This window comes from Struthio camelus, chromosome 1 (assembly GCF_040807025.1).
Source record: "Struthio camelus isolate bStrCam1 chromosome 1, bStrCam1.hap1, whole genome shotgun sequence".
NCBI lineage: Eukaryota > Metazoa > Chordata > Aves > Struthioniformes > Struthionidae > Struthio > Struthio camelus.
This window is the reverse complement of record NC_090942.1, coordinates 217,137,440-217,158,967: the sequence shown is the minus strand read 5'-3', so window position 1 is coordinate 217,158,967 and position 21,528 is coordinate 217,137,440. Positions and strand designations below refer to the sequence as shown.

The window sequence follows — 21,528 nt, the reverse complement described above, 5'->3', positions numbered from 1 at the left end:
TGTTCTTTAAATTTTAGCACTTATAGATCTCATATTCTCCTATCTGGATTTTATTTATAAATTGGAAGAGGAGAACAGCATGTCTACTAATTCACTTCTGAATCATTTTCTCAGATTTGAATGAATTAGTTCACAGGAGGAAAATATTCCTGCTGCATCTGCTAATAAATAGAAACTAAAAGGAATGAAGGCAAATCCTTATTTACACAACAAGAGCAGAAAGTACTGGTCTGTGGAAAACATGTAAATATTTGCATTCATTCTTTTGTAAAAGCTACAATGCATGGTAATGTGACATATTTCCAAAGTTTGAGTTATCATAAAAGTAGAGATTTCTTAGCCTCAGCTATATAGATTGTGGAAAAAGGTAGCATTCCTTAACTCCTTCAAATCTGGAGATGAATCATTGATGCCACACATTATTTCTTTAAGTAATTGTAGTAATTTTAGTAGGTCTAGGTTCAGCATAAGTTGTCATCAGTCCGAATTTTTATACTTTTATTTTTAAAAGTAAAAATATAGTCAATTTAAAATCTTCAGAAAACTGATTTTTAAAAATTTAATTTTTAAAAGGTCAGCTTTTTCTCATCATAAGAACGCGAGAACAGTCTTACTGAATCCTGGGCCACTATGGACTGATGCTTCCTTTGCCCCATAGCCTGACTCTGGATACGAAGTCTGTCCCCATGAGGGCACCAAGCAGTCATGGGACATCCTCATCAACCTCTCCTGGCCTTGGGCACTGACACTGGCTGGAAGAGGGAACCTGACAGTGGGGACCCTATTGACTCTCAGCCCTGTTTCCTTTCCCTCCTCCTCTTACCTCTCTGGGCAGAGCACCAGGGACTGATGTTCTCTGGCTTGTTGGGTACCTCAGTGGGTGCTGCTGTGGGTGCTCTGCTCCAGTCCCCCCTCTGGTTCCCTACCCCACACATTTTTGATTCTACAGCCCTCATACCCTTTTCCTTTTCTCAGTTGTGCCCTTGCCATCTCCCTTTTCCTTGCTTTTCTGTCATTCTTTCTCCCCCTGGGAGGGCTTTAAGGTTCAGTTAGGGGCAGATCAGTGCAGTGGGAGTAGGAGAGGCTGTTTAAAGACAATACGTGACCATGGACACTTTCTATGATCTTTCTGATCTCTGCAGAATGATCCTGATTTCAGGTTTCTGTTTAATCCAACTTCTTATAGTCATTAAAATTATTGCTAAAATGCAGTGATGCCCATAGGACTTTTCATTACACTAGATATGGCTATGATTGCCACAAACCTATGATATAATAAATGTTTGAGGCTTTATGAATGAGGAGTAGTAGTGGATGTCATTAACTTCAATTCTAGCATGGCTTCTGGCACTGTCTCCCCTTGTATCTAAAGCAGGATGTTGTTGTCTGGATGGGTGGACAACTAGATGGCTAATGAACTGGTTGAATGATCATACTCAGAGGGTATTTGTTAATGGGTCATGCTTTACCTGGAGGCCAGTGGCAAGTGGGGAACCACAAGGGTCAACCCTGAGACCTGTCCTGTTTAACATCAGTGTCAATGACTTGGAGGAGGTGGAGGTCCACACAGTCAGCAGATGACACCGCACTGGGGGGACCAGTCAATATGGTCAAGGGCAGGGCTGCCATTCAGAGGGACCTAGACAGGAACCTCATGAAATTCCAACACAGAAAAGTGTGAAGTCCTGCACTTGCAAAGGAAAAGGCCCTAGCAACAGTATAAGCTGGAGACTGAAGGGCTGGGGAGCAAGCTCTGCAGGAAAGGCCTAGCAGATGGCAAGCTGAACATAGCTGCCAGCCATGTGCCCTTGCAGCAAAGAGGGCCAACAGCCTCCTGGGCTGAATGAACGGGAGCAAAGCCAGTCGATCCAGGGAAGTGATCATGTCCCTCTAGTCAGAGCTTGTTGATCACATCTAGATACTGCTTCCAATTTTGTGCACTTCCCCTAGTGCAACAAAGCTATTGATAATTTCAAGTAAATTTAGTGGAGGACCACCAAGATGCCCTGTGTGGAAAAGTTGAAGGACCTAGGCTTGTTCAGCCTAGAGAAGGGATGCCTTTGGGAGGACCTAACAGAAGCCCCCTGCAGTGCCTACAAGGAGACAGAGCCAGGCTCTTCACAGTGCCAAATGATGGGAGGATGAGAGGTTACAGGCTGAAAGAAAAGAGCTTTAGACTGGATATGAAGAGAAACTTTCACCACTGGAACATCCAAGCAACAGAGCAGGAACGTAGAAAGGTTGTGCAGTCTCCATCCTTGGAGGTTTTCAAGATTCAGCTGGATAAAGCCCTGAGCAACCTGGTCTGACTTTGTAGTTCAGCCTACTTGGAGGAAGAGGCTGGACAAAAGACCTCCTGAGGTTTCTTCCAACCTGAATTATTCTGTAATTCTAAATTTCTTCACTGTAAATTATGCATGGCATAGAACGTTCTTTGCTCCTAGTAGAAAACACCCTGGTCTATTGTCTGTCTTCCCATAAAGAAAGAAAAATTTTTAGAACTGTTAAATTTTCTCATAGTATGAGAAATGTATTTTCAATGAAAAAAATAGCAATATATTCCATGGTGCAAGATAGCTCTGAGAAACCTCTGCAGAAGCCTGTAATATCAAGGACAGCCAGTTCATGTTTCATTGTCTGAGATATTTTTCAGTAAATCCTTTAGAACAGATTGTTGTAAGTCAAAATTAACCTTCCTGTGGTTGTAGGATGTTTTTAACCCACATCACTGCAGAGAAATACTTTAAGATATGACCTAAGGGCACCTTGGAGTCTCAAATAAGAGGAACAGATTATGGGTAAAGTTTCCAGTTCTGCTCAGCTCCTCTGTAGGATCAGGTTTCAACTGGTTGGTATCTCTGCATCAAAGTCTGCCCAAGAGCAGTTGGTGGTAGATTCCAGATGGACATTTCTGGCTGTGATATTCATAATGGATCAGCAGCCACAGTAGTAGACATAATTCTCTTACAGCTACCGAATCCTGTTCAACTTCTCCTCTTTTATGTACTCAGTGTTAGTTCTGATGCCAAAATGTGACACAAGCTTCATGATATTCTGGCAGAGATGGGCTGTGCCAGCAGGGAGGGAACAGCAAACTGCATGGGATGTGGAGGGAAGGGTACAGGTAGCAGAGGGAACCACTGATAGAGCCTCAGGATGTCCGCCTGTGTTCACGTGGCTGCAACGTCACCTGCAGTTACAGCAGCTCTGCAAAGAGCTATCTTAATTTAAAGTCAGCTCATGCTTACAAGCATAAAGTGCCCTCAGATTATTACCCAAATACGGGACACAAAGTGGTAAGGGATATTAGGGGTAACAATTTCATCCTAGGAGAGTCACTCTTACCAGTAGCCAGAAATCGTGGGTGGATATTTGAGGGCGATTCAGGTGTGGCTTTGTGATTTTGCTCTCAGCTGTGAGGCACTTTCCTGCCTTCTGATTCGCATCTGCTTTCCAGCATGAGGCTGGCTCAGTTAGACTATCATCTCTGTTGTTCAGAATACCACCCTTTAAAGCTAGATAGTTATTTATTTTCAATCTGGCGTTGATACCTGAAATATTTACACAAGTAATTACCATTAAAGCAAACAGTAGCTAGATGTATGTGTCCTTGTGCATTACTGGAAGATTTGACTGCGTGGACATTGTTAAATTCTGAGGAGCTTCATGTAAACTTTTTGCTGACATTTATTCTCATGTGCTAAATTGTTTAAATCTATTGTTGCACATAAAGATGCAGTGAATGGGGTAAAACTGAAGGCTATATTGATTTTATCACTAGGAATATTCTGTAAAAAATACATAAGCATCTTTCTGTGAACATATACAAAAGTATGAATTGTATACTAACATTTCAACCATTTCCTTATTAATTCTTTGCCAGAACTATAAAATAACTTGTATGTCACATTAACCCATGAAATGAGCACGATTTCCAGGTAAACAGCTGTCTAAATACTTCTCCAGGAAATTTATGTAACTTTAGCTCCTTCCTATGGCTGAAAACGCAATAATATAGAAGAGACGCTGCAGTGACATATCCTTAGTAAAAGAGGTATAATTATTACTTGTGATTGGCAGTTTATGATAGTAAGAAAAATGGTTTTATATTAAGAGAACAGAATTCCAGCATCTCTGCTAACCATCCAGAGTAAAATAAGCTGCTATATGTATTCACAACTGAATGAATCTAACAGTTTCTTCATAGACTGTAATTTTCAATGATACCTTCAGATGAGTTATTTAATTTTTAAGTTATATATAGAAAGTTTAACTCCCCAGAACTCTTTTCATAACTGTTGTCATCATTTTATCTTTGATTACTAGGCCTTCTGTACTGTATAAAACATTAATAACAATCCCTAAATAACAGATAGAAATAATGTGACTGAGAGTAGAAATATAGGCAGGCTGTGCACTGATATTCACCTCTGAGAAATGTAGGAAAATTCGTAAGTTGAGGAGGGTAGAAACAATCTAAAACAGGTACTTAACAGAGGATACATCTTAAAAATAATAACGATAGAAAAAAAACATGTAGGTAATAATAACAGAAGCTGAAGACCACAGACCTGTACATTCCTCTGCATATGTGCAAAGGTTTGAACTCATAATTCGGTTACCACAGATTAACAAGTTATCATATGCCAGCTGAACATGGTAATTGATAGTGCCCATGCCCTTTTCCTGCAGCAAATATGAGGTAAAGCAATTTAACTTCATCTCCAGTAAAGGAGGAGCTTGCCACAGATAAAAAGCAAACATATGGACAGTTACCACAAGTCATTCAAGGCACAATCAGTTGTTTTAAATTACAGTGATGTGAACATCGATCTGAACATTAAGTGTCTGTAGACTTAAAAGGTTAAAGCAGTAACAAAAGAGTATGATTTGGCAATCCACAGATGGAGGGTCAACAAAGGTGTCTAACATGGCATTTGGGTAGATTTTGCATGTCTCAGAGCAAGGCTAGAGCCATGTTATTTTGAGCAAAGAATCTGTGAGAAGCAGGAGTTTGCAAATCTTGAGATCCCAGGTACCACCTCTGAGCTGACTTCCTAGGAGATGGATCAAATTATTGCTTAATTGAAGGACAGGCTTTGTTAAAAATCTTCCTTTCTCACTGATTCAAATAGTCCGCCACGTCTCCACCCTATATATTTCCCTATATTAGTGGGTCTGGGAATCTGGAGCTGGTCATGTCCTCTTGGGATTTTGTTGTTTTGAGTAACCCGAGATTTTCAGGTGGTTGTATGACTCCAGAAACTGGAGCGCTAAGAATGAAAAAAAGAAAAAAACCCTCCAAATATTACATGATTCACCATTACGTTAGTCAAGGTAGCCTCACTGAGCATGGCTTTAGCTTCCCAGCTCATTCCAGGGTCCTGGTCTTCTGGCTGCACACTTGAAACATAAAAGTTAGTTAGTTTACTCTTCGGCTTTTGAAGTGAACCAAACAGTCTGGGGCTTGTTCACTGACGGGACACAACCATACAAGAAGAAACTGCAGTTTGGAAACTGCACAGTCCTCCACTACAGTCCCAGCGTGTTTTGTATCCTCAAACAGCCAGCCTGGCCTCATGCAGCATTGCAGGGATGCAGCATAGTCCTTTAAGTGCTGTGCACCACTCTGATGGGCTGCAGCATTGCTCTCACACTATTTCAGACAGAGTAACTGTTATGTATTGAAAAAAGATAAGATAAAATGCTATGTAGTGTGGATGTGGCCACAGTCTTTTTCCATAGTCCAGACACCAGATTTTACCTTGATTTAACTACTTGAGCTTTAATCTGGACTCTTTAATTTCTTTCTAAAACCAGTCTCTCAGTAAGCATCATAAATTTATCTCTGTGTCTGACCGTTTTGTTGTTTCACACTGGAGAGCCTGATGTGTGCAGTAAGACAATTGTATAGGACTCTGAAGGTCTCTAGATCGATACCTGCTAGCAGTAATGGGATCATCATACCTACAATACACCGATATCTTAACAACCTGTGGGAGACCACAAGTCCAGAAGTTCTTTTGGTGAATCCTTTCTGAGTTGTGGAGTGTTTCACTTACAATAATTCATTAAATGACTTTCATAATCATTTATGACATAATAAAGCATGAGCAAGAAGAAAAGAGGACCTACATTTTTCTCAATATTCCCAAAGTTTACTTGATATTGAAAAAAAAATGTAGTTGAGACTTTAAATAATGCTTTTCTCTAGAATTGACCCTAATCTCCAACATGAAGTGATAAATGTGTGCTAAAGGCTAAGTAGATTATGATAGGAAACTCTCCTCGACAGTCATTTAACAGTTAATCATACGTTAAGGTCATATATTACCAGTTTCTCATGGGAAAGAAGAAGACATTCTGTCTGATTTTCCTATTGTGAGACAAGTTGAGCAAAATATGCAGATACACTGATTCTGTGAATGCCCCCTGGGAAACACTTCTGCTTTGACACTTGTCCTGATTTAGAATATATCAATCTGTTTTGGCCATTATCTACCACAAGAGCAACAGAAGCATCACAAACTTGGGACAATGGAGTTCCTTCATTTCTCTCTCTCTTTCTCTCCCTCTTTTTTTTTTTTTTTTTTCCTTCTCATAGAAAAGCCTGACTAAAGGAAAAGTACCTCCATTGTCCCAGTTTTGCAGGGTGGCTAAGGGACAAGGGATGTAGAGCACTGGGACACCGGGGCACACAAATGGACTCTGGTCTCTTTGCATTCCCACTCTAGTCCAGTCCACCTTCATTTCTTCAGTCTTATTAAGATGTATGTTAAAGAACATCTGAAGATGCTTGTCTATTGCTCTGAGTGTGAAGACAATCTAGGATAGCTAACTATACTGCAGCTATTAAGCAGCTCTGTGAGTAAAGTCAACATTTAGGTGACATGATTTGAGCATTCATGGAGGCATAGCTGGCAGAACCTGTTTTCCATCTTAACTCACTTTGCTACACTCTGAGCTCTAGTCATGCCTCAGAGGAATCAAATTTCATAACAAGGTGCTGAAAACTATAGAAGGATATGATTGTATCATGATACCGCTTGAAACCTATTTTTTCTTCTCGTGAATGAAAGTTCTTTCCTTCCAGAATGGAAAGAAACATATGAATGTAGGCAAGACGATGACTCACAGATGTAAAATTGCTCACATGCATAATGTTCATTAGGCTGAAGATCTGACTGCAATCAGTATGCGGCTGCAGTTCTTGTAGACGTACGCAAGCTAGCAAGCCACAGCACTGACAATGCTCTAGCCACGGCGGCACGTTAGAGTGGGCTGCAACACCCGCTCAAGAACGGGGAGTTGGTGGCCCCTGAGATGGTGCATCTCCCTGAGATGCAGGGTGCCGCATCTACATTGCTGTCTGCACTTAAGCCCAGGTAGTTTATCTGCTCAAATGGCACAGCTTTGTCTGCATGGTAGATCTAGCTCTGATTAGTACAGTTATATTTTCTGAGTTTTTCTTAAGAGACACATTTGAGAAATATTTTGGTCCAGACAATATCCAAGGAAGAAGAAAACGAGAGATCACGTCTTTACAAAATTGTGAAGCGGGGTAGATGAACAAGGAGGGAAAGGACAGGGATGAGGGAATATGAGGGATACAGTTTTATCCCTTCTTACAGAAAATGACAAAATTCTTCACCCATTTTCTAGATGAAGGAAGGGAATGGACAGTTTTCACTTTATAAGAAGCTTTTAAAATGACATATTTAATAAACATAATGACCTTAGAAATCCGTCAAGGAACTGTAGCATCCTCTGTCTTTGCTGAGGTAGAAGAAGAAGCTAGAAGAGGCTGCCAGGGTTAATGAAGATCAAACAAGCTATTCTAGCCAGCAAAATTGTTTTGTAAAAATCGCATTAAACAACACCAACTTTTCTGTCACAGAGTGAGCTGGTCTAGGCTAGGATGCGTGCTTATTTATTTGTTTATTTATTCAATTTACTAGAGGCTCTGGTCAGCACACTCCCTTAGGGTGCATATAATAAAAACAGTACATCAATTAGATAGCGATGTTTACAGCATTGACAGAGTGCCTAACGAAGGACTTTGAATGACTTCAGGCCTGTCCCTTGGAGAATACTGAGCTTGTAACTCTCACACATCTGGAGGGTTTGGAGGAGAAAAAGGCTGCATGAATACGTGGATGTACCTTGAAGTACTGTTTGAAGGACAACAAGAGCTTAACTGTTGTCTTCTTATAGCTCTAAGGGAAACGGATTCTGCAGTTTAGAGTCCTAAATGAGAAAAAAATGAGATTTTTTTCAAGCTATTTATGTACCTACAAGCACAAGTAGGCACTGATGGGTGTTCTTACTTGCCCTCTTTTTCAATTTTGATTCCAAACTTGTTCAGTCTACAAGTGAAAATCCCACAAGGTACCAGGCAACCTTTAACTTTAAAAATCTGGGCCTTGGTAGACTACTACTACAGCGTTAGCATGTCTGGAGAAAGGCAGTCTCCAAGGTCTCTTTCTCATCTATTTGGTCAAGCATACTTAGAGGTAAAAGTGTTATGCTTAAAAAAGGTCTGCAAAATAGCAAAAATATGCCCAGAGGAAAATAAAGAATAAACAAACACCACACATCTATTAACATAAGCTCCCAATCATGTAGTGTGTTCCACAAGTGCCTTGTGTCCCTATTTTCTACCTGTGGTACCCATTTTCTCCACTTTATAAGGTCACTGAAGAGGTACAGGGGTCAGTGGCCGTAAAAGGGTAAATGCCAGAATCAGAACAACCATACTATTACCCTTGATGGCGTTTTTTGCAGCATGGTGTTGCATCCATCTAAGGTATCCAGTCTTCTAGTCCTTCAGTTCAAGTAGTCTAAAGGGAAAGATTTGTCCCCAGACAAGGACAGTTTTATTTTCCTTCTCAAACCCCAGCTCTCTGTCAGCAGTCCCAGAGGAGTCAATGGGGAGCCCACAGGGAAGTGGCCTGTCTAAGCGTGTAAAGAAAAAGCAGAGACAAATTCTAATTAATCCCGACTCTGGAATTTTCTCCTTACATATCTTTTGAGGCAAAGGCCAAAATTTACCTAAAGGCTTCACGATTTGGGGTGCCTCCTTTTGTGAATTTTCAACTTGAATTACCTTTGGGATTGGCTTTTAAAGCAGCCGTGCACTCTTAGTGGCAAACGGAGCCATGGATGCTCTGCACTGTCCAAGTCCGCTGGCCCTATGGGTGTTCCTGCAGGTGCACCTGCAAAATCAGACCAAGAGTTTGTCAGCTCAGGCATGCTAAAACCATGGGCTACTTCTACACAAGGTTACATGTACCTGTAAAACTGGACTACTGAAGTTTAATTGCCTAGCTCAAAGGGTTTTTGTGAAGATCAATTAGCTAATGCCTGTAAAGTGCTCTGCATGTATCCAGCACGGTCGCTGGTGAGCGTAGTCCTACCCTTACTCGCCATGCTCAGTAGGAGCACTGTTGCTTTAAAAAGGGAGCTTGTCCAAGCTCTCCTCCTCCACTGGATCTAAGATGGATGCTCCTGCAGCAGCACAGCCTGTAAGCAGACTTTGCCCAGCTTGCTTTTTTTGTTTCTCCTGGAAGCTTGCTCCAGACAAGTCAGCTGCACTGCAGATTCAGCAGAAGCAGGAGGGCAGCTCTCCCCAGGTAAGTTGCCACTGGCACAAAGCTGCTCTTTCACACACCTGGATGGAGACAGCACCAAAGATGCTGGCATCCTGCAAATTATGGTCCTCTCCTTGTTTTTCTCTAGCTGACTCACAACAGCTCTCAGCCAGGGAGTCAAACAACTTCAAGGCTCCGGTCTCTTAAACTTCTTCGCTGGCTGGCTGTGAATTTAGTTGCAATGAGGATAGGGAGACTCCCGTTCCCGCACCCAAATCTCATCTCGCTCACGTTCATTTCCTTAGCATCACTTCCGTAGAGGTACTCGTGATTTACGCTGGGGAGGTCTGGGCTGCCTGCAGCATGACAGCCCTGTTGCCGTCTTGGGGCTTGGCAGCAGTCCTTGCCCCCTGCAGCGAGGAGATGATGTTCAGTCACGAGAGGGAGCAGGCGGCAATGAGTTCGGAAAGGTTCTGCAGGCGCTCGTAGGCCTGCAACCACAGGGAGCAGTTTAAGCTGTGTTGGCTTCTTTCCCGAAGAAATGCATTGATTTCCCACTAAGCTCCTCTTCTTTTAAGCATTAAAAATGTCATCTTTAGAGGACTGCAAACAGGGCATTCCAATAACTCTCCAGAGTTTAGCCTTATTTCGTTTTATTATTCCCATAGAAGCTTTAGCGGAGACATTCCCTCCGTATAGCGTTCATTTGACAAAGGTCTTTTCTTCCCCCCCAGGATGGTGTGGTGCTGCAGGTAGCTATGTTTTATTGCAAGAGAGTTGAAGGCAATGCTTTCTTCTTTAACAACTATGATTTACGGAACTGTTTCACTTAGGTCAACAGCAGCAGACCCTGCTAGTACCCCCAGCACCCTGAGGACAGAAAATGCTTGCTGCTGTGCCAGCAGGGTAAAAAAATCCCTTCCCAGCTTTTCATGCCATTTTAGAAGTAGAAAGGTGCTGTAAAAGGCCAGTGGTCAATTCTCACCGTGAAGGGGCAGAACAGGATCATTGTAATAATCCCTTTCCTTCTTCCTTTGCATGCTGCAGTGGAGGGTCAAGTGAGGACTGTGCTAGGAGATTGCCCAGCTGAGAAGCTCCCGTGAATGAGAGGACTGATAGGATTCCTACTAAGCCAACCCAGAATAAAACCCTCTGCCCCTCTATCTGTTTCTTTTCTTTTTTTTTTTTTTTTTTGACTCTCAAGTCTTTACCATCTTGCTTTTGAAAGCATGATGATGGGGATCAGCCTGTGAAGGCAGAGAGGAGTTGTCTGGGCCACGATGTTAAAAACACAAAAGTATTTTTCTTTGAGACACCATTTTTTCCCCCCACTGTGACACACAGGTGCAGTTTTGGCTAAGAGGAGACAGCTTATACTGGAGACAATAAAACATGCTGCATTCCTTTCTTTAGAGTTGAACTAGTTTAATAAAAATGTGTGTTTCAGATGCATTCTTCCTCAATGGCCTCTTCAATGGCCGTTATTAGTGACTCAGCTGGCTGACATATTTTATGGCAAGAGTCAAGGGCAGCACCCCCCCAAAAAAAGAGAAAGATGGGCATTGATTGTTTTCAAAGCTCAGTAGTCCTTTATTAAAAACAGTCGTGTCGCAGTTGTGGAACGGATGCATTTAATAGTGGGCTCTGCAATCTCCATCCCCTAAATGACCTTGTCAGGGTCACCTAAGGTGATGCTGCGCTTCTGCTGTGTCCATGGCCAGCATCTACAGCCAGTCCTAGGCACAGTAGAGTCAGAAGAGCCTGCAAATATAGTACAGAAGAAGGTGTTGTCCTACAGGGATCTCTGCTATAGTTTTGTTGGAGCTATTTGGAAAACTTTCTTTAGAATTTAGCTGTGACAGTGATCACATCTCCTTCTATTTGCTTTCCACTGACATCAGACCGAAAAAAGTTAGGATTTCAGTTTTTCTCCTCCTTCCTGTGGAATGAGAATTTGATAGCTGAAAAAGCTATTAAATGTTAAAGCTGTGAGAAGAGTGGTGTTTGCCAGAAATGAATACAAAATTTCCTGTTCAGAAAATCTGAGGAAAATCCATGACAGTCTTTCTCACTTCTGGGAACTGCTGGGAAACAGACTTTTAATGGGAACCTGGAAAAATGGACACTTTATCAGTAGAAAAGTTCTAAAAAAGTCAAACATCTGAGTAGTTAGGACTTCTCTCCCCGCATATAATAATGAGAATTTCTGAGCAAAAAAATATCCTCACAGAGGAAACTAAAAGTGTTCTCCTTGTGTTTCTAGCACACACAACAACTGTCCGGCTCCAAGTATAACATGAAATGTGTGCCTGATTGATTGATTAGCACCCAGCCACAGCTTCTGTGCCCTTAACCGTAGTAATATGGTTAACCGTAATAATATGGAGCCCAGTAGTGGTGAGATTTTACAAAGTAGGATTTAGATTTCAGGTTCTCTCCTTTTATTGTTATTTATTTTCCATCTATGTACCTGAAATGGTTTAATAACATTTTGCAGTCAAAATTTCAATTTCTTTTAAAAAGCTGGTAATTTTATGAAAAGTTAATTTCTGGAAAGTGCCAAAAAGCCCGACCTTCTCTGTTTCTTGTGAATTGTGATGCATCATCAGTTTTATTTTTACTTCTGCTTTCATCAAGTAGTTTTTCTTTAGGCTTGTCATTCCTCTCTAAATAGCATAAGACACAAGAAATGATGGCTGATTTCCGGTGGTCCCTTTCCGGAGCTTCCAGCAGCAGTCTGAACTGCTCCATACTAGAGATGGCAGTATAGGTGCTTGCTTTCCGATAAAAAAAAATTATGGGCACCACACAGGAGAATTAATGCTTTTGGGGGATATAATACTCTGTACTCTAGCTACTCGAAATCCCAAATCCCAGGAAAACTTGCTTCCAAGTATTTTTCCTTAAAGTCCATATCCTTAACACTGTGGAATTTGCAGGGAAATGGCATGTTTAAATTTCAACATGAATAAATGGCCTAAAAGCAATAGCATGAAATACAAATGTGAAGTCTTGCATGTAGGAAGAGATCTCCATTTGCACAAATATCAAATTCATATTGATTAACTAAGCAGCAGAGAAGGATGGGGTAGGGTGGGTTAGAAATGAATCTCAAAATGAACCTGACTAGAGAATGTGAGGCTATTGCAAAATAAATCTAAAAATCTTGGGATATGTTTAGAGAAATACTGTAAGTGAGAGATGGAAGGACGTATTCTGCTGGACATGTCATTGTTTGGATGTACGTTTTGAGATGGATGGAGAGAGTTTGGAGGAAAAGACCAAGAACATTAAGGGTTTTACAGCGTATGAGCTGTTTGAAAGAATTAAGAAGTTAGGATAAGCAATCTGGGAAATATATAAAAGTTGGTATAACAAAGATTGATATCTATTAGGCAACAGCTTTTCACTACTGAAAAGAGACAAGTTAGAGAAGATACATTCCTGGTCTCCAAATTCATGAGTGGCATGGAAAGGACACAAAGGAGTTGGCTTTTCCTTGTTTCTTCCATTGCAACACTTTGGTACATCAAAGATATTAGGAGCAAGATTCAAAACAAACAAAGAAAAGCAGATGGTCATATGAGAAGTGGAAGGACTGAGGAAATCATGGAAGTAGAATTTGCATGGATTCAAGGGGAAACTGGAAAATTACTGGACAATTACTACTAAGCGTTGTGCTTCCCACCTGAGGGAGCCCCATTTACACACAGAGGAAAGGAAGTAGTTGCAGAGCTGGTGACCATGCATAGGACCATGTCCAGATATATGCCTCTGTTTAATGCATATAATAAGTATGTGTATAGTGCAGTAACTTCAGCTTGTACAGACATAACTAAGCTAGTTAGTTGAGTGCTAACAACAGTGTGATCCTCATAACATAAAACTCAGTGTAGGTTAAACCTCCTTCTGCCTCTGAAAGCTAGGTAAATATGAAAACTGTTAGTAAGCTCTAGTGTGTGGTGGCTAAACTGCTTATTTTAAAACTCATTTGGGTATATATGTATTACATTTACTTAAAGAAATCAATTGGTCTCCATATGTCTTTCAAGTGGAGCATACAGATGAGAGCTTATGTTGTGTTTTCACTCTGTATCTGGAGGACCAGACCTTTATATCTATTTAATTTGTCATGTAAAATCTTAAAAATTCTAATGCAAGATATAAATAGGAATCTTCAAAACAGCCAAGTTGTGCTGTAGCTATTGAGAACTGGCAGTATTATCACTTTCTTTTCCCTTCTTTCTAGCTGATATTTCATCTGAAAAACTTTTCCCCCTCTCTCATTTTTCTTTTCCATCTATACCTGGCTAAAGTAAGTTATTTTAAAAACAATTGGAGGTTTTGTAGGTGATTTAACAGATAAATATTTGTTTTCATAAAAATCTGTATTTCTCTGTTTTTATGTGCCTTTCTTTTTTTGCATTATTTCTTATTAAAAAGCTTTAGATGTAGTTAGCACTTCAGCTAAAACTAGCTGAAGTGCTAACTACATCTAAAGCAGTTACATCCTGGACATCTCCAGCCAGTTTTCCACTAGTTAAGAATGTAAAACTGTACTGGTAATGTGGCACTATAAATGTGTAAACATTTATGAACATGAGTAGTTTTTATGAATATTCTCATTAACTTAAAAATCACTGTTTATGTGATTGGGTACCTGGAGAAATGGGCATTTAATTGGAAGACGTTATCCTCATCTTCAGGTGGAGAGATTGAGTCATATAATGCTATCCAAGCTGTATGCTACATTTGAATTCTTAATGCAAAGGTATTTTTCAGAGTATCCAGGCTGTCCTCCGCTTATCTGCTTCCATGCCATGATCTCAAGGTTCTCTGGGAGAACTTTGTATCTCCATGAGCTGTTGATGCTCTTGTCAGAGCTGGGTGAAGCAGGCAGCTCTCTACCAGCAGGCTCTGCCATAAAGAACTGGGAACAGCCAAGTGGCAACCCATTCCTGTTTATCTGCAGAGATCTGGGAAAGCCACAGAGGCTGCCACAGACACCGCATGTGATGCAGCAGCCGCTAGTGGTGTTGGTGGAAGAAGTGTGTCCCAGCAGCAGCAATTGCATCTCGCGGAAGTAGCAGACGTGACCCTAAACAGCTCTCCCCTGGGCCCTTTGTCTCAACTCCACCCCATTTGCCTCATTCATCTCATCCTTAAGGCGACACTGCCCCAGAGCTGATCTAGTCCTTGAGCCTTTGAATGCATAAAACTGTTTTTTCCCCCACTTTAACGTCTGGAGCTGACTAGTGAATACTCAGAAGGTCTGAAGATTTATGTCTAGATCTGCATCTTCACTGGCTGAACTCCAAATTCATCCATGTGCCCGTTTCTAACACTGGAGTGAAAATTCAGTCTCATATTACCCTTTAGCACAGGCTGAACCATAGCTTTGCACAAGGTGGAACTAGATCAGGAACAAAGCAGCAGCTCCTCCATCTACCTTAGCAGCTCCTGAGCTGCTGATATCATGCCACTGTGGGGGTCTTTCCTGGGCAGACTTCAATGTTAGTTGTTCCAAAGGCAGATGGACTTTCATGCAAACTAAGGCCAGGCTTCTGATACACATCAGCGGACAAATATCAGCAAAATGAAGGCCTGTGATCTTCAGGCCATTCCCCAAAATGACCAGTTCAGGAAAAGAGTTGACATAGCTGAGTTCCTTGAAATGCCTTAAGTAGAGTCCCCCCAGATGACAGGACAGCTGTGAAAAATTTGGTTTAGGCTAGAGAAGGTTTAGAGACAGTTTTTTTCTTAATGAACATGTGGTAGAGTTCTGTGCAGTTATTTCTGGTTTTGATGAGGTATCTTTCAAGTTTGTTTTATATTTATATTTTCTAGTTCCTCCTGGATGTGCTGCCTGTGGCGTAACAAGCCTTTTTCTTTCATCTAATATGATTCTTTGAGAAGACAACTTCTCTTTAATCACTGTCAGAGACAGATTTAGTTTTTAGGAGGCTTGATTAGTGTACAGGGAATTCAGAGAAGAGCAACAGAGAAGGTGATTTTGAATTCTAACAAAAGATTAGAAGAATATAACAATGCATAAAGCTTGGCCAAGGGCCTAATGAACATGTTGATCTTCCGGTGTCTAATGGATGTGGTAAGGGATTAGATAAATTTTTCACGATAGAGCAATGGAATGAAAAGTTGAATTCTGAAAAAGGGAAGGGAAAATACACAGATCTATTTTTTAATATCAAAATTTCAGCAAATTCTTCAATAAAAATTGTAGGGAATTCAAAAGCAAATATCACAGTATAGTCAAGGCTGAATACCTAGCAATGCTTTATGAATCTCCAGTTTTTTGCATTTATTTTTAATTATGCTGGTCCTCTGTGATTCTCACATGGTATGTCTGGTGCAGGCCATATGTACTGATATGTGAGCTAGCTCTGACACAGGAGGAGGTATATATGCATTAGGTGGGAAAGAAACATGCAGACTTGACAATAATACTTTCAGAAATTAAGCTAAATAGTTTTGAGATAACTTATGCATTTCTACATAGCGCTGCGCTGTGAAAGAGGGACATCACTGCAGAACCTGGAAATACTGAGCTATTGGCAGAACAGGAGGAATTTTACAAGCTGAATGGACCAAATGGAGGTGATAGGTGGGGCAACAGTTCTTGTTTCTCCCAGATCTGGCAGGTGAGGAAGAGAGTAACTTTTGTGAAGATTAAGCTCAGTCAATAGCGGGAGACTTTTGTTCACCAGTGGGGTCATTTTACTAGAAGCTGCTGCCAATACAGCGTGATTTGCTGGGAGTCTCCACTTTTGCTGACCGCAGAAGAGGTGCACTTCATTGTGGCGGCACAGCGGCAGAGAGCAAGTAGGCTGAATCAGTGCACTCAACTCAACTCAGCTGAACTCATCTGCAATATATGTTCCTATAGAGAGAGAAAATGTTCCAGAGAGAGAGAAAATGGGGACATAGATTTTCCGAGGAACCTTGCTCCTGCAGTATGACTGCAATTTAAATGCCTTTCCTGGCAATCAGCAATTTACTTCTGCTTCTGTGATGAGTGCTATCTGAAAAAAAGACAGAGGAGGATCTTTGAGCAAGTGTTTTCCTATGGCAGTTTTCTATATATGTGGTTGTCACTTAATCGAAATAAACGCCTTGGCCATTTGTGATATGAGTTATTATTCCAATCTGTCATTGGAATGAATACTCTCTTTCTATTCTTTTCCCAAATGACTGTGCATCAGGTAACTGTTTTTCACTTGAAAGCAACAATTAGTTTACGTGCGAAGGGATATATTTCTTGCCTTGTGTAATACTCAGGTGACTGCTGTTTGATGCATCTTAGCACGGAAATAAAATCACAAGTAAAACCTCTTCTGGTTGGAAGTCTGCAACAGTGTCGTGTCGAAAATCAGCAAGCGGGGAAGAAATGGGAATTTTAATAAACAGGCCTTCTCTCTTTTGAGAGTAGGAGCGAACTGAATGCAGTCTTATCCAAAAGATCCAAGAGGCTAACTGGCTGTTTCTCCTTTCCCTCTTTGAAATTTGAATTTGAAATTAAGTGCAGGTGATTTTAATTAGATGCTGTGAACATTAATTGGAAATCACGTTTGGGTGATTAGGGGTCCGGTTTTAAATCAAGGCATCATGTTTAAAACATTGAAAAGTGCAGATGCAATGCGTTCTTATATTAGAAATGCTAATGATTAGGACAGATTGAGAGTGTTACTAATCGCTTAAATGTCTAAGATGGGCGGACACTAGGACTGTTAAAACGGTTAACTAGCACAGTTTTCTGGCATTCTGTAGCAGTGTCTCCTAAAAATATTGCCATGCCACAGCCATCCCAAATGAGCGGGTTTAAGGTCACTAACATAGCGTGCTCACACCTTAAGGTAGCACGGTGATTCATGTTTTAGCGACAGTGGCTGCTAGCTGTAACTATGGCATGTATTGTCATGGAAACTACACTTTTCTATATTTACACCAGTGCTGGTTAGGCGAGAGACAGTACTTGAAAGAAAACCTGTATAATATACAGCTTAATAACGAGACAGGCAAGCCCGGAATAAGCAGATCAAAGATTTGGCTACGTTACGGCTGCTGTTTGTCACCGGGGCGCGTTTCTAAACAGAGTCAGTCACAATTTGAGACGCTAACTAGCGGAGCGGGGCAGAAAGAAGTGCTGCTGCGATGTCACTTTGGAAGAACAGGTCGGACCAACGGCGACTGTTGACACACGACTGACCAGCATCCCTGTAGCAGACTCCCATGACGTAATGAAGCAGGAAAAAAACTTATGTCCAGGCTGTTGGAAGAAAACCATGGGCTGAGTGACTCAAGGACACTGGATCGTGGATCCTGTTATTTGCAAGAAATAAATCTTCAGAGATGGAGTTGGAATTGCTTAACTCTGGAGTAATCCCACCTAGGGCTTTAGTTGAAAAAAGGTTGTCATTTTACACAGTCTCGGTTCTTGCAAGCTCTAAGTTGTAAAGATAAAGAGAGAGAAAGAATAATCAGAAAATATTATACCAAGTCAAAATTCAGCTACATATACAAAATATGGATAAAAATGAAGTTCTTGTACAGTGTAAAAGAAAGCGTAGAATCAAAGCTATTTAAGAAAGTGATTTTTTATGTTTTTAAACTTTACGAAGTGAGGATAAATTGTACTGAAGACATTCTACTTTTTCCATATACATATTACACACATACAGTACACACACACATATTTTTTTATATATATATAAAATCTTAATAGAAGATGTCTTGTACATTAGGGTCTGCAATCTACACAGGTCTTTTTAGAAACCCTGTAATATTTACTCTGGATATCGTTTGACCTAGCTGCAAACAGAGACCTCCATTTGCCATGGGTACCTCTCTGATCCGCTGTATAACAAATTTTCAGTTTGCGTTCATTACAGCAAATTATTTCAGCTGCGCCTTTAGAACGTACTCACAATTTCCAGGGAGACAACCTGCTCTCATTTCTTTCGAGAGTTTGTAATTTGATGGGCAGAGCTTAGTGAGATGAAAAAAGCAGGGTCAAGTCACTGCGAAACAGCTGCTGGGTTTACCTTGCTGTCAGCTGTGAAGCTGTTGAAGACATCTCTTCACCTTCTACATCCTCATCTTTTCTTTTTGTATCTATCTGTGTGCCGTAGCTGCACACAAAACTGGAAGATATATTCGTCCAACTTTTGGTATAAATAATCCTCTTAAAAAGCACAGCTAGCAGTTTGCACGTCCGAATGTGTTATTATGCATTTTCAGCTGGTGTTGCTTTAAGTGAAGAAACAGCGACTGCTGTAACTGAATCCAAACCAGCGTTATGCCCCCAAACTTCTTTAATTATTAAATTTCTGGAATACAGGAAGCTGTTTGCAGGTCATCCGATAACCGTGCTAGCTGAACAGTCGGTAGTTACATTGCCTCAAAAGCAGCGTTTAGAGAGCGTTTTAAGCTTCACGCTGGTGCATTTTCCGTGTAACTTCATATCTTTATTCACTGTCTCCTGCAATCCTTCAACCTGTCTGTAAATTTGTGCCTGGAGAAAGCTCCCATGTGGCAAGCCAGGATTGGATAAATGTTACTTGTATTTCTCTGATTGCAAACTCCCAGCATCTGGGATTTTCAGCTTTGAGTACAGTTTGTCTCCTGCTGAGATTCATCTTTTCTGGAGAAAGCAAAGGGCATCGCTTCTATGGAGTGGTGATTGATTTGCTGCTTTTTCTCGGGGAGACGCTGGGAAGGGAATCCTTACTGGAATGCATATTGATAAAGGCTGAGGATTCGGCTTGTTAGATAAGTAATTTATTTTTCTCTTCTCTCCCCACAATGACTATGTATTGCAGCAACTCACTGGCTTTTTACCAAATCAGGAGCTGCAGTATTTTTCTTCCGATGGAATAATTTCAGCCCACTTCAGCTAGCATGACAATCTTATGTGATTGTTATGAGTAGGCGTTTACATCCTTTTACATGCTAATACTGCCACACCTGCTAGTCCCCCTCATTTCCATTTCGTTCCTTTTTTTTTTTTCCCCCCTCCTTGCAATGTAAAAACTAATTTCCCCGAGGAAGGGAAATCCTGAGATTCGTGATCAATGCTGCATCGTTGATTCATCAACAACGAAGGGGATGGCTGAACGGGACACAGGTAGAGATTCAAGCAGGCTGCTTCTGACCGGCAAGAGAAAAGCTAGCTGTTGAGCAGCATATGTTGCCACTCCATGTGCTGTATTAGCTACTTGTTTTTAGCCTTCAGTAGGCTGCCACTACTGCAGCACTAAAGGAATGTGCCCTATTGTTAAAAATCCTGACTGCTTTACACCAATGATTTGCCACTGCAAAGTTGCATGCACCAACAACACTTTGTCGTTGATGTTTGGATGCAAGGTAGGATGTGGTTAATGTATTTCAATGCATGCCGTAACTCCTTTGAATATCTGTGCTATTTAATTTTATGTCTGGATAGAGATTCAGTGCAAATTGCGATACGTTGGCTATAAACGAGGGCTTACAGCTGATACATTTTAAGTGTTAGAAAAAATCCAGTGGAAGTAAACGTTTCCTTATTTCCCGGGGTTGTACAAGTATAGATTTACAGAGAAGAGTCTAATGGATTATGAAGCATTTGTTTTAAACTTGATTATATACTTAGCTAACAGTGCTAAGATTGCTAAAGCATTACCCTGCCATTTGCCCAGCTTTATTGATTTTGACATGTATACCATTATTCCAAAACCACAAACTAACAAGAACGAATATATATATTTTTTCCATTTATATTGCTGATATAGCTTTTAACTGTCATAGCAATGCTAAAGTATGCAACCCTGCACTTCTGTATAACAAATAAATAAAGTAAGCTCCATAACTCATTTTTAAGGCTATAGGAATATCTTTAAATAAGTGTATTCTTTCAGGTACCCGAACAATCATTTAACCTCCCTTTTAAATTTAAATCAAAAGGTGGCGCAGTTAGCCAGAGAAGTTTCATTTTTGGCTGTATAATGCAATCCCATCCCAAATTTTTTAACAAAGGTGTTGGATTGGGCTATATTTTTCCCTATATATGTTCTGATTTGGCATTAGAGTATAATCAATGTTGCTTGTTATTTTACTGAAATGATTCAAAAGTAATGACATGTTTATACAAGTTATTATATCTGGGCAAACAAGTTTGGTTCTAGGATCGCTGGATCAATCACAGTGATTTTACAGGAGGCTTACAGATTTTGTCCCATTCCTGTTCCTTGCTATTCTTAGACACAGGATAATATTAATGCTGTTCCTACATCTTTAAAATAGAGTAACAAATAACCGTTTATATATAAAAAAAATTATGGAAGTAATTATTTTAAAACGATGCTGTGTAATTTTTCTAATCCTCAGAAATGGCTATGATACAAAAATCAAATCTTTGTCACACAGTCCACAACCTTGGGAATACAGTATAGTTTTTTTGAAGTTTCTGTGTGGCAGATTAGGCTGAATAAAATGAAGTAGCTTTATGAAATATGCTATAGGTGACCCAGTGTTCCCTAAACGTAATTCAGCTAGAGGTTAATGACAGACCATCTACTGCTTCATATAATATCCTTAAACTCAAACCAGGTTACAGTTTATTGGTCCATCTTCTCCCTTTCTCCAAGCTCCGCCTTGTCTACATCTCCTCTGGTTACTTGAGTATTTCCTGTGCTAAAGTTTCCTGCGTCTTCACTTCCATCTTAAGTGGGTAAAAATACGTTCTATTAGTGAAAGGGTTATAATTTAATTGCTGTGTCATGATGCCACTAGTGATATGAATAGCATCAAGAGTTTTATAGTTCAAAAGCTTTATAAAATTACGTCTTTTTCGTAAGAACAATTAAACTTTCTTTTTAATTTTAACTTCGAGATTTGAAACCCACTGTTTTCGAGCGTTAAATTCTGCTTAATAAAGGTGACTTGT

General features: G+C 40.4%; 1 protein-coding gene across 18 annotated transcripts in view; it reads left to right on the top strand.

Annotated features, from left to right (window-relative positions):
* The window catches only part of DLG2 (discs large MAGUK scaffold protein 2), a 1,033,288-nt gene that overhangs the window by 360,269 nt on the left and 651,491 nt on the right, over window positions 1-21,528 (top strand). For 2 of the 18 annotated variants that reach the window (XM_068930598.1, XM_068930595.1), the window contains exon 1: window positions 19,643-19,970. The exons of 15 other annotated variants lie outside the window; for them this stretch is intronic. In XM_068930598.1, the coding sequence (XP_068786699.1) occupies window positions 19,869-19,970 (102 nt within the window). In that variant the 5' untranslated portion in view covers window positions 19,643-19,868. Of the gene's footprint in view, window positions 1-19,642; window positions 19,971-21,528 lie in introns of those variants that run through there. One more of the 18 variants, XM_068930599.1, reaches the window with a different exon arrangement.